This window comes from Lissotriton vulgaris, chromosome 3_1 (assembly GCF_964263255.1).
Source record: "Lissotriton vulgaris chromosome 3_1, aLisVul1.2, whole genome shotgun sequence".
Classification (NCBI taxonomy): domain Eukaryota; kingdom Metazoa; phylum Chordata; class Amphibia; order Caudata; family Salamandridae; genus Lissotriton; species Lissotriton vulgaris.
The window spans coordinates 1107291970-1107309722 of record NC_141689.1 but is presented as its reverse complement, the minus strand read 5'-3'; the positions used below and the strand labels follow the sequence as shown (position 1 = coordinate 1107309722).

Sequence of the window (17753 nt, the reverse complement as noted above, 5' to 3'; positions counted from 1 at the left end):
CCAACCCTGATGCATTTTATTTTAAGATGACTGCTAAGACCTCTTCCAAAGTTAGACTCACCCACACTAAATTATTGTATTCAAAGTCCTTTATCGATCAGTTAGCTTTAGGGTGCTATGAGCTGTGGAAAGATACTATAGATCTTAAATCTGTTTGGGGTTCTAAAAGTTGGCACATGCAAGGCACTGAGGCTTTGCATCGTGCATGTCTCATCCCGAACCATTTCTCAAACGACTTGCTTTGGATTGGCTATGTCTAAAAAATTAAATGCCCCTTCCATTCCTGATTTGAGTAAATATCCTACCTAGTAAAATCACACTGATATGTCCATTGACGATCAGAAGGCCCTGATCCTGAATTCCTCATTTAATGTTTCCAGCTTAGATCCCAAAGGTTGGTTGTTATGGCAAAAAAGTTCAGATTCATGCCAACATCATTTTCTGGGTTTGGCCCCTGGCTACACACAGGTTAGGGTGGATCCCCATTTTGAGAGCGACCATTCTGTCACTACCTATTCTGTAGGCAAGTTATGCCAGAATTAGCTCAAACATTCCACTTTAGCATCAGTTAAGCTCCATTTGTCCAAATTGACTGACGATGTTGATGTGAATGACTTTGTGAAAGGTCCTGCAGCAGGCAGATCCAAAAGATAGATATATGCTGTTACAATGAAGTTTAGAAACTGTCTCAAATTGAAGCTGCATCTAGATTAAGAGCTATTGATCAAGCTAATTTTGAGAAAGTGCTTGCAGTTGTAGATAATAGCAGTAACACACTTTCTTCCCAAATTTACACCTTAGATAATATTGTATCATCTGCTCTCGATATTGTGCAAGATGAAGTGTCTGTATTGTACCATGGTCAAAATCAATTACATTCCATTATGCAGTTTGCCTGGACTTTGCAAACTTTAAAAGCTGGTAAAGTTCCATGGGACTACATAAATACGTCCTCTCTATTTTTACCGTTTAATTTGACTGAAAAACAACAATTTGTGTCAATGAAGGATGCTGCATATTCACTTTTGCATATTGAAAAATTGGAACCTTTGCCTTTTTCTGTTGCCAAATCAAATTCAGCTGTTTGGTTAACTCATTGGTTAATAACATTACCATTTCCCCTGTTCAAATTTAGTGCTTGCATGAAACACTATGCTATAGGCAGATAGGAACCATTGGGTAGGGCCTTTCTCCATGAAGTATGGTCTCTGCCATTTACCTATAGGTGCCTGAGGGAGGGTAAAGAAGTTTATTTAAAAGGTTAAGAGCGCACTTCCACGTCTGATCCCTCACTAGTCTGCTAGAATATTCAATTGCATGGCTCTTGTAATTCGAACACGCCGAATTTGGCCTGCATTTTAAAGGGTACACCCGCCCTGGCTATAGCTGACTTTCACGTTGCTAGCAAACGGTAGTTATTTGCTTTTAAATAATGAAGATTGCTGTGGGATGCTGGCAGGGATTCCGTACATTGTGACTGTCTCCCAACGTGTAGTTTGCTGCAAGAATGTGCTATTCCCTCTTCCGCCGCATGGGAAGCTTGATGTATCTATCTGGCCTTCCATTCCGACCTTAAAAGTAGAGTTCCACAAGATGAGTCGAATGAGGGCTCTATTGCCTCAGAAAGAAGTCGCCCTTACTTCTTTGCGTGAAACTTTCGTCCTTCACCGAGGAACATGCCCTTTTGAATACTGATCCCCCCCCTGCATTTCAGTGCTTTGATTGACACAATATTCAATGCCTCGTCGACCACAGGCTTGGTGCACTTTTAAAAATTTTTACGTTCTGGCCTTGTGACCTCATTCCAAACTATATTTGGTGTGATACTTGCATTTTTTCACTCTATTTTTTCCAGCCTCTTTGGCGGTTTACCGTTAATTCTTACCCTAGCTGCCGGTGTACTGCTGTTAATTTGCTTGCTCAGAAATGGCTGCACTGTCTGTGTCACAAGACAATCGGCCCCAGCTGCTTCAACTTCGCAACCGGATGCTTGATTACTATGGAGCGCTGCCTCTGGCTACATTGAGTGCAGCATATGGATTAGCGTTCCGTTTCTCCTACTTTACATGCGTACAGTCTGTCTTCCATTGCCTGGATTGCTGTTTCGAATTTATTTATTTATATTTATTTATTAATGAAATTTTTAGAGCGCGAACAAAGGCCCTTGGGCGTCTCGGCGCTATTACGTCTGCAGAATTCAACCAAGGAGGGGAAGAGTGGGTCTACTGATTAAAAAGCCAAGTCTTGAGTTGTTTACGAAATGACCAGAGTGAGTGGCTTGATTTAATCGAAGGAGGCAGAGTATTCCAAAGTCTGGGGGCTGAGACAAGAAATCTTCTGTCTCCCCATGAGACAGATTTGCTGCGTGGGACCACCAAATCATTCAGACTGGAAGAGCGTAAGGTTCTGGACGGACAGTAAGGAGTCAGATTTTGAGTAAAAAAAGCAGGTCCCATGTTATGCATGGCCTTAAACACTATACAAAGAACTTTGCATTTTATGCTATTCCTTATAGGTAGCCAATGTAGTTCTTTGATAGTTGCAGAAACGGAATGAAATTTGGGGATTGAGCCTAGCTGCTGAAATCTGGATTAATTGCATTTTGTTCAAAACTCCTTCTTGAGCATTCAAGAACAGGGCATTGCAATAATCCAGGGTCGACAATACCAGAGAGGTGACCAATGTTTTGCCGGCAGAATCAGGGAGAAAAGGAAGGATTTTCTTAATTAATCTCAGTTTGTAAAAAGCGGCAGAAGTGATCTGGTTAGCATGAGGGAGAAAAGTAAGACGGTCGTCAAAAATGACTCCGAGATTCCTCACCTTGCTAACGGGCTCAGGGGGAAGGCCCAATGACGCGGGCCACCAACAAGAGGACCATTCCGGTGTCAGATGACCGAAAATGACTACTTCCGTCTTGTCGGAATTTAATTTTAGGCAATTGGAAGCCATCCAATTTCCATTTGCCAACATGCCTTGATTAAGGTCAGCTGCTTTTTTGTGTCCATCATTCTTAATGGCAAGAACCAACTGAGTGTCGTCGGCATAGGAGGTCAGGCTCATCCAGTGGGCACGAATGGTATTGGCAAGGTCAGACACATAAATGTTAAAGAGTGTCGGACTAAGGGATGAGCCTTGAGGAACTCCACATGGCAGCGACAGAGTGGGCTCTGGATTTGTGTCACTGCAATACGGGGTCTCCTAACCCGGATTATGATCAACTGATGAGTCCCTTAGTTACTCATGAGTTAGAATGTTCTGGCATCGGGATTATGGCCTTTGCAGCGATGCATAGAGTCCTAGGTAATTGGGACATATGTGCGGCAACACTTGGCTTCCTGGCACGCAGTTATGTTGAAAATGACCCGAGTGGTCCTCTGATGGTGCTAGAGGGTCAGGCTATCGAAAAACACGTATTTTTCCTTTCCATTGCTGAATTGGATGGCTGAAATGTTCTCTGATGATAACAACAACTTCCTATTAGAGGGGGTTGCAACGTACTGTATCTATACGCTGTTGGATTGAAGTGACATTTTTTCTACTTCATAAACACGTACTGGGCTCATGGTTTTTCATTCCTTTTTTCTTTCTACACATTATTTGTGTTGGACACTATACAGCCTCTGCTTGGTTTTGAATTTTTTTTGGGTGGTTACTAATTTGGAATTTTACTCCCAATTATCCAGTTTGGCAAGTTTTGAACTTTGTTCTGTCTCACTTGAACTTGAACTCTGCGTTCCAAAATTGCCCCCCTTTTTGTGCGTGTTCCGATCAAGGGAGGGTGTAGTGAAGTCAGGGCCCTGCTTGCACACATTGCTATGTTAGCATAGGCTTATTAGAAGTTTAAACATCATTTTGCCTTTTTTGCAAACAACACTGCGTGAAACTGTTGTTGTAAGTTTGACTGTGTGAATATCTTCACATAAGAATGGCTTGTTTTCAACATCCCTAGACTTACATCGCGACCTTAGTCTGCACAGTGAGTGCTGAACCCTCTAAGGTTATCATAACAATGTTAGCTGTTATTTGGGCTGATCGGCCCAAGCTTAGACACAATATGCACGCAGCTGCAGCTAACTGAAATTCTGGCGCTTTTAATATTGCACTGCATGCAAGATTTTTGGCACTTGGATAAAATCTGTTTCCAGAGAGAGAGAGAGAGCTTTTGCAGATCCTGATGTGATTCACCTCTGCTGATCTTGTAGGTATGGGGTTCCCCATTCAAGCCTAAGAGACCTTCTGTATTATATAAAACATAGTTCCTAGCTAGGGAGGGTGGCATATAAGGCACTAAAGGACCTGTTTCCACTATCATTATAATATGATTTCTCCTTTTGTGTTTTATGGGATTGTAACAATGCTGTTCGTATTATTTTTAATCTTATGCCTGCTTATATTAGCAGAAATGCTGTATCTTAGAGCACGTTGTTAAAATAAACATTTAAAAATTTTCATGTCTCTATTTACTCACGTTGTGGACTGGTGTGAGAATAACAAACAAAAGAGTGTTCTTGATTCCCACCATTCATGAGAGTAACCTAAGTTGCATGTTCTGGGTTGTCTAATCATTGGTACCTTTGCTATAGGACGAAGAGCTAATGTGACACTGATGCTAGTCGGTTAGGGGTTCTAGGTTTTTTGGTCTACCACAATTCACTGAGGTCCTGGGTCTCTGTGCACAGTTCTGTGTATGAACAGAATCCCTGCAATAGTTTATTTTGGAACTATGGATATGCTATGTGCGCAGGAAGTGTAATAGAGGGCTCTGGGTTTCAGTCCATGCTTGGGTGAAACGATGGTTCCGCTCTCACTGTGAGAGTAATTACAAGCATAAAATATAGAGCGTTTAGGAAAAAATGGCAATGAAGGCAAGTAACAAGATTCAAGCCACAGGAACAAAGATATGAAGCAGCTCATAAGATTTAAGCTGTGTGTGCCTCAGAGCCCGAACTACGCCCCTCTCCTGTTAAGTGTACCCAGAGGTGTGTGAGTCAGTAGAATATTTTCTGTGATGTTCAGCAAACATTTCCAGTTACAGGCTTGTGTTTTTTTTTTTGTAGTTACAGGCCTCTTGAAGAAAGTTTCAATACGGAACAAGGTCCCAATAACAAATTTGCTTTGTTTCAAAGTAATCTCAAGGCATGGAAATACATTTTAGATTTTGCACCTCTGCTAAGTACTTAAAATCAGGCAGCATCCCAAGAGCCATTTTATTTGCTTTCGCGTGATTTGCATCACCGGAGTTCCGCACACAGGAATAGTGTGAGTGGTACTGGAATGTGGCGAGCTAGAAGGCACGTAATCGTGTCACTGCTTGGTAAACTGGCATGTTCAGCATTTCGGCGAAAACGGCAATGAAGGCAAATAAGCGCCAAATAGAGACAACAAAGTTAAGTTGCTAATTTGAATCTGGTAAACAATTTGCCATGGAGCAAATCCATGCATTGTTCTTTACCTTGGCCCTGCTGCCCAATTAACTGGTGGCGGGAATGGAAGAGAGGGGAGCTGATGTTTAGGTTATTTGCAGTAGTATCCCTGTCCAAATAGAGGGGCGCTGAGATGAATGCGGCTAGTTGTTCACGCTAGTTTACTGTTTCAAAAGGGCGCGTGATAACTCTGCCATGATGTTTTTGGCTCATTTTGAGCCTGAATCAACCGGAGCATCATCACCTAGTGGTAGAAATATGCAGCCACGTCGGCATAGCACGAGGGAAAGTCTGCCTGGAGCCTCCAGCTTTCTTAGCCAACACAGTGAATTCAATAAACAAGCACTGGCGTTGCCAATAGGTCTCGCAGTAGGAACGTTGGAGCTATTACAATTGCAAATAACAATGCCTTTTATTTTTGTTTTCATTTTAAAAACATAAAGGGCTTTGTCATTTACAAAACCAATAGCTCCAACTTTCCTACTGCGAGACCTATTGTGCACTGCACAGTGTGGGTGAAAGTGGCACTGCGTGTGTGTGAGTGGCTTTGAGTGAGTTGCGTTGCATGTGTGAGTGGCGTTGCGTGGGTGAGTGGCGTTGCGTGGGTGAGTGGCGTTGCGTGGGTGAGTGGCGTTGCGTGTGTGAGTGGCGTTGCATGTGTGAGTGGCGTTGCATGTGTGAGTGGCGTTGCATGTGTGAGTGGCGTTGCATGTGTGAGTGGCGTTGCGTGGATGAGTGGCGTTGCGTGGATGAGTGGCGTTGCGTGGATGAGTGGCGTTGCGTGGGTGAGTGGCGTTGCGTGGGTGAGTGTGGCATTGCGTGGGTGATAGTGGCCTTGTGTGGGTGTGAGTGGCGTTGCGTGTCTGAAAGTGGTGCTGTGTGGATGAAAGTGGCACTGCGTGGGTGTGAGTGGCTTTGCGTGAGTGAGTGAGTGGCGTTGCATGTGTGAGTGGCGTTGCATGTGTGAGTGGCGTTGCATGTGTGAGTGGCGTTGCATGTGTGAGTGGCTTTGCATGTGTGAGTGGCGTTGCATGTGTGAGTGGCGTTGCGTGGATGAGTGGCGTTGCGTGGATGAGTGGCGTTGCGTGGATGATTGGCGTTGCATGTGTGAGAGGTGTTGCTTGGGTGAGTGGCGTTGCGTGGGTGAGTGTGGCATTGCGTGGGTGATAGTGGGCTTGCGTGGGTGTGAGTGACGTTGCGTGTATGAAAGTGGTGCTGTGTGGGTGAAAGTGGCACTGCGTGGGTGTGAGTGGCTTTGCGTGAGTGAGTGGTGCTGCGTGTGTGAGTGGCTTTGCATGTGTGAGTGGCGTTGCATGTGTGAGTGGCGTTGCATGTGTGAGTGGCGTTGCATGTGTGAGTGGCGTTGCATGTGTGAGTGGGGTTGCGTGGATGAGTGGCGTTGCGTGTGTGAGTGGCTTTGCGTGAGTGAGTGGCGCTGCGTGTGTGAGTGGCTTTGCATGTGTGAGTGGCGTTGCGTGGGTGAGTGGCGTTACGTGGGTGAGTGGTGTTGCGTGGGTGAGTGGCGTTGCGTGGGTGAGTTGCGTTGCGTGGATGAGTGGCGTTGCGTGTGAGTGGGGTTGCGTGTGTGAGTGGTGTTGCTTGGGTGAGTTGCGTTGCGTGTTTGAGTCGTGTTGCTTTGAGTGAGTGTTGTTGCGTGGGTGAGTGTTGTTGCGTGGGTGAGTGGCATTATGTGGGTGAGTGGTGTTGCGTGGGTGAGTGGCGTTGCGTGGGTGAGTTGCGTTGCGTGGGTGAGTGGCATTGCGTGTGAGTGGGGTTGCGTGTGTGAGTGGTGTTGCTTGGGTGAGTGGCGTTGCGTGGGTGAGTGTGGCATTGCGTGGGTGAGTGTGGCATTGCGTGGGTGAGTGTGGCATTGCGTGGGTGAGTGTGGCATTGCGTGGGTGATAGTGGGCTTGCGTGGGTGTGAGTGGCGTTGCGTGTCTGAAAGTGGTGCTGTGTGGGTGAAAGTGGCACTGCGTGGGTGTGAGTGGCTTTGCGTGAGTGAGTTGCGTTGCGTGTGTGAGTGGCGTTGCATGTGTGAGTGGCGTTGCATGTGTGAGTGGCGTTGCATGTGTGAGTGGCGTTGCATGTGTGAGTGGTGTTGCGTGTGTGAGTGGTGTTGCGTGGATGAGTGGCGTTGCTTGTGTGAGTAGCGTTGGGTGGATGAGTGGGGTTGCGTGGGTGAGTTGCGTTGCATGTGTGAGTGGTGTTGCGTGGATGAGTGGCGTTGCATGTGTGAGTGGCGTTGCGTGGGTGAGTGGCGTTGCGTGGGTGAGTTGCGTTGCGTGGGTGAGTGGCATTGCATGGGTGAGTGTGGAGTTGCGTGTGTGAGAGTGGGCTTGCGTGGGTGTGAGTGGCGTTGTGTGTCTGAAAGTGGTGCTGTGTGGGTAAAAGTGACACTGCGTGGGTGTGAGTGGATTTGCGTAAGTGAGTGGCGTTGCGTGGGTGAGTGGCGTTGCGTGGGTGAGTGGCGTTGCGTGGGTGAGTGGCATTGCGTGTGTGAGTGGCGTTGCATGTGTGAGTGGCGTTGCATGTGTGAGTGGCGTTGCATGTGTGAGTGGCGTTGCGTGGATGAGTGGCATTGCGTGGATGAGTGGCGTTGCGTGGATGAGTGGCGTTGCGTGGATGAGTGGTGTTGCGTGGATGAGTGGGGTTGCGTGGGTGAGTTGAATTGCGTGTGTGAGTGGTGTTGCTTGGGTGAGTGGCGTTGCTTGGGTGAGTGTGGCATTGCGTGGGTGATAGTGGGCTTGCGTGGGTGTGAGTGGCGTTGCGTGTCTTAAAGTGGTGCTGTGTGGGTGAAAGTGGCACTGCGTGGGTGTGAGTGGCTTTGCGTGAGTGAGTGAGTGAGTGAGTGAGTGAGTGAGTGAGTGGCGTTGCGTGGGTGAGTGGCGTTGCATGTGTGAGTGGTGTTGCGTGGGTGAGAGGCGTTGCATGTGTGAGTGGCGTTGCGTGGATGAGTGGGGTTGCGTGGATGAGTGGGGTTGCGTGGATGAGTGGGGTTGCGTGAATTGAATTGAATTGAATATTGATTTATATAGCGCGATTGCTGCCCAATGGGCGTCCAAGCGCTGGGGATGTAGACAGAGCTGGGCAGTGCCGAAGAGGTTAGAACTCGGTGGACCTTGTAAACAGAAGGGTCTTCAGTTGTTTGCGGAAGGAGAGCAGGTTCGGTTGGACCGGAGTTGTAAAGGAAGTGAGTTCCACAGCTTCGAGGCGTTCCTAGCTCTCCTAACTTTAGGTACCACAGCCAAGAAAGCCTCCGCAGAGCGGAGATTTCTACTTGGGTGGTAGTGGGTGACTAAGTTGTCATTGATTGCTGGGCCTGTCTTCCAGAAGGCCCGGTGGGCAATGCAGAGTGCCTTGAATGCCACTCTCTGCCTCACTGGCAGCCAGTGCAAGCTTTTTAATCCGGATCTGACTGACGGAGTGCGTGGGATCTGTAGCAGGGTACGGCCTGCACAGATCTGTACCACCTGCAACTTTCGTAAGGTCATCTCGGGGGCTCCCACGTATAGGGCGCTGTTTGAATCTAGCCGGGACTGAATCAGGCCTTGTACTGCCACTTGTTTGGCTTCCATTGGCAGAAGGGGTAGAACCTTCCTCAGTGTTCTGAGTAGGCCGAAACATGTGGCAGATAGCTTAGTGGCCTGAGTGGTGAAAGAGAGACTTTTGTCCAGCCATACTCCTAGGCTTTTTACACTTTCCTTAGGGGTAGGAGGGATGCCCAGACAGGAAGGCCATAGGGAGATGAGTGGCACTGGTGATACTGGGCCCAGGAGCATGAGCTCAGTTTTATCTCCATTGAGTTTTAGAGAGGAGGATGTCATCCACTCCTTGACATCCTCTAGACATTTCATCAGGCCTTCCGGGGTTTGCCTGTTGCCCTCTTGGGCCAGAGAAACCACTAGCTGGGTATCGTCGGCATACGATATGATTTTAATACCGTGCGGTTCAACGACCGCAGCCAGTGGTTTCATGTATATGTTGAACAACGCAGGGCTTAAAGAAGAGCCCTGCGGCACCCCACAGCTCAGTGATTTGCTGGCTGACACTATTTCCCTGTCAAAGATCTGAAAAGATCTGTTGGTCAGGAAAGAGTCAAGCCACCTCAGTGCATCGCCTGTTACTCCGATGTTACATATACGGTTCAGCAAGGTGGCATAGCTGACCGTATCAAAGGCTGCACTTAGGTCAAGGAGGATCACTGCCACTGATCCTCCTTGATCTAGTATCCTGCGTGATTCTTCGGTAACCGCTAACAAGGCGGTTTCAGTACCGTGCTTAGGTCTGAAGCCTGTCTGGGTCGTGTCCAATAGCAAGTTGTTCTCAAGAAATTGGACTAACTCGATGTTTATATGCTTCTCCAGGACCTTGCTTACCCAGGGGAGAAGTGAAATAGGACGGTAGCTGGAGTGATCTTCTGGATCAAGATGGTTTTTTTTTAATAGTGCCCGTACCATGGCTCTCTTCCATACAGTGGGCACTGTACAGGAGGAAATGGAAGAGTTTAATAGGTGCAGAATTACGGGAAGGGTGGCTTGGCTTGCCTGGAGCAAGATCTCCGGGGGAGCTGGGTCACGAGGAGAGCCAGATTTGACTTGGCGTGCCAATTGATTAAGGGTGTCAAGGTCTAATGGGGGGAAGTGATCAAGATTTGGCTGGTCTGGGGGAGTGGGGTGTCTCGAAGATGTTTGGTCGGCTGTTACTGGATTTGTGGCTGCTATCGGGAAGGAGGAGTAGATTTGTGTAACTTTGTTATGGAAGAATTCCGCTAGCTCATTGCATTGTTCTTGCGTTTTTGCCAAGGGGGGGAGTTGTGTTCACTTTGGTGCATTTTTTTACCAAGTGAAAGATTTCCTTGGGTTTGGATTTGGCTTCCATAATTTTGTCCGCGAAGTAGGTGGCCTGGGCCGCCCTAACCCCATCTCTGTAGGCCTTGATAGCATCTCTATATTGGGACTTTTTTTCAGGTAGGAAATCTAGACGCCACGCTCTCTCTCGTTTCCTACATAGGCGTTTTTTTTCTCTTAAGGTGTCTGAGAACCAGGGTGCTGATTTATGCAGCCTCTTTGATATAGATCACCGAAAAGGGAGAATCGTATCGAGTGAGTTCGTGATCCAGTCCTCATAGTTCTTGTTTGCCAAGTTGGGGTCTTTGCGGGGGGATGGGCGGGTGGAATCTAAGTTGGTTATCCAAGACTCCATAGGTAGTTTAGCCCAATTCCTCTTCGTTACGACTTGGGGGGTAGGCAGGGAGGTTTTGCAGGTGAGCCAGGTAAGCGGGACTAGGAAATGATCTGACCAGGGAAGGCGAGTGGGCTGGCCCACCACCAGCTCGGTGCAGTTGCTAAAAATTGGGTCAAGTAGGTTACCCTTTTCATGAGTGGGGGCTGTGACAAGCTGAATTAATTGTAAGGCTGCTAGATCATCTGTTAGTTCCGTGGCGGTATGATCTGTAGGGGAGTTGAAATGGAAATTAAGGTCTCCTAGGACCGTGTAATTAGCGGAGGTCATAATTTGTTTGGCTATGATGTCTGGAAGAGACCTATGGAACAACTTAGCCGGCGCTGGGGGGTGGTATATCAGAGTGCCGGAGAAGGAGCTGTTTGCAGTAAAATCTATGCTGAATGCTAAGCTCTCGCACTCAGGAATAGTTTCAGCTGTGGTGCGACAGCGATACTGGTCTTTTAGTATGATAGCCAGGCCTCCTCCTCTCCCCTCAGTCCGGTCTAACCTATAGATTTGAAACCCAGAGGGTAAGGCTAAGACTATGTCTGGCTCGGATTGAGATGTAAGCCATGTCTCTGTTAAGAAGATAGCGTCCGGCTTGCGCTCCTCTAGCAGCAGGGCAATTTGTGTGCTGTGCCTCGGTAATGACCGGCAGTTTAGTACATACATACAGTATTCCTGGGTCGCGGCTGGCGATATGGTGTCGCGAAAGGGGTGTTTACAACCAAGGCAGCGAGAGGGAAGTTCAGCTGGTGAGTAAATATGGATGAGTGGGGTTGCGTGTGTGAGTGGGGTTGCGTGTGTGAGTGGTGTTGCTTGGGTGAGTGGCGTTGCGTGGGTGAGTGTGGTGTTGCGTGGATGATAGTGGGCTTGCGTGGGTGTGAGTGGCATTGCGTGTCTGTAAGTGTTGCTGTGTGGGTGAAAGTGGCACAGAGCCTTTGATGTGGCCTGGCGCAGGAGAAATGCTGCTGCTGCTAATTAAATATAAAAAGTGTTTAGGGACTCACGGCTGCCGAGAGTAACAAGGCAGTGCTGGGAGGGGGGCTGCGCACCAACTGAAGTGCTCTGGTTGCACGGCCTGCGGCCGGCCGTGTGAAGTGATAAGCCTTTGAAGTACACAGGCATGCTGTGACGGAGGTGTGAGAGGTCTGGCAGGGAACAGATGGCCTGGCTGTGAAGCACGGGGCGGGGCAGCGCTGGGGAAGCCTGTGGGAGGGTGATTGATGCCTTTGATGTGGGGAGGGAGGAAAGCCTTTTGCGAGCCTGCAGGAGAAATGCTGCCGATGCGCGTGCATGTTTAATCACGTGAACTTAAAGAAAACCGCGGGCTGAAAGCCCGTGGTTTGAAGTGGATTTTGCCGACTTGAATTCTCCCCATTTCCCATTCCTGCGGAATGGTAAAGGCGAGACCTAAAAACCGCGGCATGTTTCAATTATTGCAAATACAGGTACAAACGTGGCTGCGTGCACTATACACAGGAGAGATGATTTAGCAGTTAGCCTGTCCGTAGGCAAGAGTAGAGGGGGTTTAGCTGGGAAATCAAAGGTCTTAGGCAGAGGCCGGCAATGCAAATGTACAGGGCAGATCGAGCAGCAAGGTTGGAGTTACAGCCTGCAGTAGCAAGGCGTAGTCAGGGGAGTAAGATGGGAAAAGCTGCTCTGTAGGGACTTCAGTCAGGAAGCACCGGAGTTAAGCACTGCAAGAATTAGGACAGAACATAGTGATACTAAAAGTCTTAAAGCTTTTAGTAAAGATAATACCTTACCCATTGCCAGCCCCACCAGTTCCCTGCTCGAGGCCTCCACAATTTCAGGCAAAGGGAAAAGTCAGGAGAACCCCAGCGATTAATGTCCTGGCCGCCCCCAAGGAAGCCAACGCCCCCCCTAGCAGGGGGTGAGTTGGCGAGCGGCCAGAAGGGGGTGTTAAATAAGGGCGCAAAGCCCTGAGTAAAACACAACCCCCCATCTACCAGTGGAAGAAAAAATCCCACCCACACCAAAGGACGAGGGAGTCGCAGCCGCAAAAGTAGAGGTGAGGTGGAAGAAACCCAGGAAAGATATTTACAAAAGAGAGAAAAATTACTAGAGGTAGATGGAAGGCTCACACAGTGTCCTTGGGATGCCTCACAGCATGGGTACTGAGGGAGCGAAATGACAGAACACAGCCACAGTCAGAAACCGGATGAGCTCTATGACTCTCACCTCGCTTTGTACCAGAAGCCAGCCCCTTTCCACATCCCTGTTATTATTGGCACTAGCAGAATCCCGAATACAGTCCACTTGCCTAGACCCCCTGCTCAATACACCTCTATCCACCTAACTCCCCCCATCATCGAGGCTCCCCGTCCTTTTTCCTGCATGCCCCTAAACTGCAGATCAGCAGTACAACACGTTACTGACATTGCTGAAGCTCTTCTCGCTGAAGAAACTGACCATGCCTTCCTCACAGAATCCTGGCTTAATGCCCACTCCACCCCGATTCTTGTCATTCTCACCCTTCCAGGGTACATCATCAGACAAGACAGGCCGATCAAAATTGTGGGGAGGGGGGGCGGGGGACTAGACATCATTCATAGAGATGGAATACAGATTTCCAAACTCAAACCTGCATAATACCTATCGCTTGAATACCTAGGCGTCAAACTCACTACCAAGGGCACCCCACCCATCAAATTCTACACCATCTACCATCCTCCTGGAGAGCGTATCCTTTTCCCCCCCAAGAACTAACAGACCTAATAACACGATTCTCCTTGACAGACACTAAAGACTTGTTCTTGGGTGACCTCAATATCCACTGGAACGACCTAGAAGACTTCACTGTCCTGAACCTTTCCAACCTTCTGGAAATATATAACCTCAAGCAACTCTGCAATAAGGCAACGCACATCAAAGGTGCTACACTAGATGCGATCATAACCAACAATTATCTGATCTCCCTGAGAGCGATTTCTCCCATTGACTGGTCTGACCACCACCTCATTCTGTTCAGGATTGACACACTTGTCAGCCTCCAACCTTTATGTGTTGTCAAACCTAAACTCTTGACCAGAAACATCAAAGAAATACCTTTATCCGAACTTGAAGCCAAGATTCATCCCCATCCTCAACTCCATCCCTCTTCATGGACGGCTGATGACCTCACTTCACACTTTAACTCAAGAATGACAGAGGTTTTAGATCAAATAGCTCCTCTCAAACTCAAACAACTGAGGAGAACCAAATCAAAACTCTGGTTTAACGTGGAGCTGAATGATGAACGGCGTCAACTCAGACAAGCGGAAAGGTCTTGGAGACAAAACCCCTCGTCCTTGCACCTAACACATCTTAGATCTGCTCGGCGGTCATACAAAAAACACATCTTCAATGAAAAGGCATATTTTTTCCGCAGCCAACTTGATCTGGCGAAAAACAGACCAAGAGAACTCTTCGACATTTTAAAAAGCCAAACTAACTGCAATCCCTCTCAAGAAATCGAAGCCACCAATGAGCGATGTGAAGAAATCGCCACCTTCTTCACTAATAAAGTCTCTAAAATTGATCAATCCTTCTTACAAACGGCTAACCCTCCTTCCCCCTTAACCGACCCCCCTTCAACCTCCCTTGACCACTCGGAAAGAGCTCTTACCAAGGACAATCAAACTTACCTCCAGCCAAAAAACAATCGCATTGGTCCGACTTTGAGATAATGTCGGTTAGCGAGGTCTTCAATATAATTTCTAATCTAAAACCTTCCTCCCACACTATGGACCCCCTCCCTTCCCCAATTAAAAACGAACTCAACCACACCATCTCCCCTTTCTGGACAAAAATCATCAACGCCTCTCTCACCTCAGGCTGTGTCCCAGACTCCATTCAACTAGGACAAATCACACCCATTCTCAAGAAACCTGGGGCAGACCCTAATGATCTTAACAACCTCAGAACCATCTCTAACCTCCCATTCCTTGCAAAAACATTGGAGAAATGTGTTCTCCTCCAACTCAATAAACACATTGATGAGTTCAACCTCCTCAACGCCTTTCAATCTGGTTTCAGAAAGGGCTGTAGTACGGAAACAGCTATGCTCAACGTCTCCGACGACATTCACAAGGCCCTAGACGAAGGTGATGCCTGCCTACTCATCCTTATTGACCTTTCTGCAGCATTTGACACAGTAAACCATCCAGCCCTTCTGAAGACCCTGTCGAAACGTTCCGGCATAAATGGCACAGTACTAAAATGGTTCACCTCCTTCCTTCAACACCACTCGCAACAAATTAAAATGAATTCCTGTCACTCAAAGTCTACTAAAGTCACACTTGGGGTCCCACAAGGCTCGATCCTCTCCCCGTCCCTCTTCAATCTCTTCCTGGAGCCCCTCACAATCATATTGAAAAAAGCTGGAGTGCACTACCACCTTTACGCGGACGACACCCAAATCTATTTCAGGATCAAGTCCCCCAACGACATCAACCTCCTCAATACCACCCTAACCGAGATCCAATCTTGGTTCTACGTTAACCACTTAAAGCTCAACTCAGACAAAACGGAACTAATCCTATTCTCTCCAAAAAATAACCATCGCCCAATCCAAGAATTGCTTAAGAATCCGACTGCCCTAACCTGCCCCCTTACCCTCTCCGACTCAGTTAAGTCTCTAGGCATCACCCTTGACAAGAACTTATTAATGGAGGCCCACATCAAAAACTCTGCAAAAAGTGCTCTTTTCTCTCTAAAACACCCCAAGAACTTGAAACCTTTTCTACCCCACGATGGCCTCAAGACAGTAGTCCAATCCCTAGTTCGCTCTAAAATAGACTACGGAAACGCCATCCTTACAGGGACTCCAAAAGCTCACCTAGCCCCTCTGAGGGCAGTGCTGAAAATGTCCGCTCGACTAGTATCTGGAGTTAAAAGATTTGAACACATCACTCTAGCTCTCAACTGCCTCAATTGGCTTCCCATGGAAGGGAGATGTATCTATAAACTGGCCTGCATCACACACAAAACCCTTCACTCTCCTGCCCCCAACTACCTAAATAACAAACTGATGAGAGCAGGTCAATCCAGAACGCTGAGAAGCTCCAACTCTCTCCTTCTTATTCCTCCGAAAATGGAGAAAAAAAAACACCCAATACCGATCGTTTTCTGGCAACGCCCCCAGGATGTGTAACCCTCTCCCTGGAGTCCTCAGATGCAACCCCTCCTTCTCCTGTTTCAAAAGGGACCTGAAACTCCATCTCCTAAACAAATACCATCAGGACCAACATCAACTTACCTAGACTACTATATCCGAGTTGTCTCCTCTCCCCCTGGACATTCAAGGATAGTGGGTGACGGGACTATGTAATTCTCACCCGTTTCTTTTTATTGCTCTCTCCCCCTCCGCTGCACTGCATATTTATTTCCCATGCTGTATTTTTTTTCTTTTTTCTTTGGTTTGCTTCCTTACTGCCGGCCTACAATATAATGTAATGTCCTTCTGCTGTTTACTGTGTGTTTGTAAAGCGCTCTGATACCTACGGGTTAAGCTAGCGCTATATAAAACTTTAAAAATAAAATAAAGAGTAGATGAAATGCTCACATAGGGGGCCTTGGGGAAGCCACATGGCAGGGGCCCTGGGGAGCACGAGAGGGGCCAACAAAGGGTCCAGGGCAAGTGGAATGGTACTTGCAGCCTGGCAGGTCCTGACGGACAACCACTAAATTCTGTAGCAAGTAGAAGCTGGAACCACAGACACAGAGGCCTGGACAAAGGGGCACCCGCAAAATATACTGTCTGGGAGCACATAATGACAAGAAATGTACAAAGACAATGAAAGTATGCCATAACATGGATCCTGACAAAAGACCCATGAAACTGCAAAATGTACAACCATGTTATGTTTGAATAAACTGAGACCTTTCACTGCACCAAATCACGTTGTCAGTAGTGTAATTGAAAGGTAAAGAGATGCAGATAAGTGGGCAGGGGGAGAGAGGGAGACTCTCCCCTGGGAGGGGTTTGAAGCTGGGGAACCAGGTTCGAGTCTGGTGTGAGTTTCAAACATCCTGTGCTTCTGGGCAAATCACTTAATCTCCTGGTGACTAACAAAATGAATGTGTTCGTCTGTAATGCAACTGATGCTCATGTAAAGAGCTCTGATACCTCGGGGTCGAGTTCGCGATATGTAAAACTGCAACAACAAAAAAAAGAAATACTGTGCACAGGTAACTGTATTCACTGAAGCTGCGGACAAAGTTAATGGCGCCTCAGACTACTGTGAATCTTAAGCTTTCCCTACGCAGAAACTCCTATCTTGCAGCATAACATAAGACAGAGCTAGCGTTAGAATAACGGAGGGTACACCAGCATTTATTACTCTCTTCTGTTATTATGTGGATTATGGCTTCACGTTTTTCTCAACCGTTCTCACAGTGAAAGAGATAATTACCTGTTCTTTGCTTGGGAAGTATCGAAGAAAAAATCCCAAAAGTGCACCAGACGCTACCCCGACTACAACTTCCAGCACTCCTCGAATAATGTTGTTAACCGTGGAACCTTTGAAAACGTATCGAAAAGACAAATTAATTGAGCGACCTGGGGCAGTTTAAGTGCAGGCACGAGCAAGCAAAGCACCTCTGTTGAATATGTTCTTTTCTTACATATGTTAATGGGCAGGCTCTTATAGCGTATATACATGAATTACAGGCATATTGTTATAATGTGGCCCTTAAAATGACATTAGAATGTCCGGGAAATTCTTTGTTGGCATGGGAGCAGTGACGTTCCAACCTTTGGCAGTTGTGAGGAACTGGCAGATATGTACATGGTGGCATCGACATGCTTGCAGCTGAGAGGTTTTGAGTGTGGCGGGACAACAGTTCTATCCTCTCCAGGAGTGGCCCGTGCAGGTAAGAGCGGCAGGGCGGTGGAGTAGGGGTAAGTGGACAGACAACGACGAGGTAAAATAAAAGAAAAAGAAAAAAACTTACCATGCGCTCGCCGCATCGCACTGGGCGACGTTGTGAGCGCAAGTTAAGTGGTTTGCTTTTTAAAATTTTTATTTTACCTCGTCATCGTCTGTCTACTTACTCCCACCCTACCTACCGCTCTTACCAACTCCTGATTCTTCTCATGCA

General features: G+C 47.5%; 1 protein-coding gene across 2 annotated transcripts in view; it reads right to left on the bottom strand.

The window, feature by feature from the left end:
* Positions 1-17753, bottom strand: part of SLC9B2 (solute carrier family 9 member B2) — a 368958-nt gene that overhangs the window by 92154 nt on the left and 259051 nt on the right. For both annotated transcript variants that reach the window (XM_086961576.1, XM_086961577.1), the window contains exon 8: positions 17066-17172. In XM_086961576.1, the coding sequence (XP_086817702.1) occupies positions 17066-17172 (107 nt within the window). The remainder of the gene's footprint in view (positions 1-17065; positions 17173-17753) is intronic.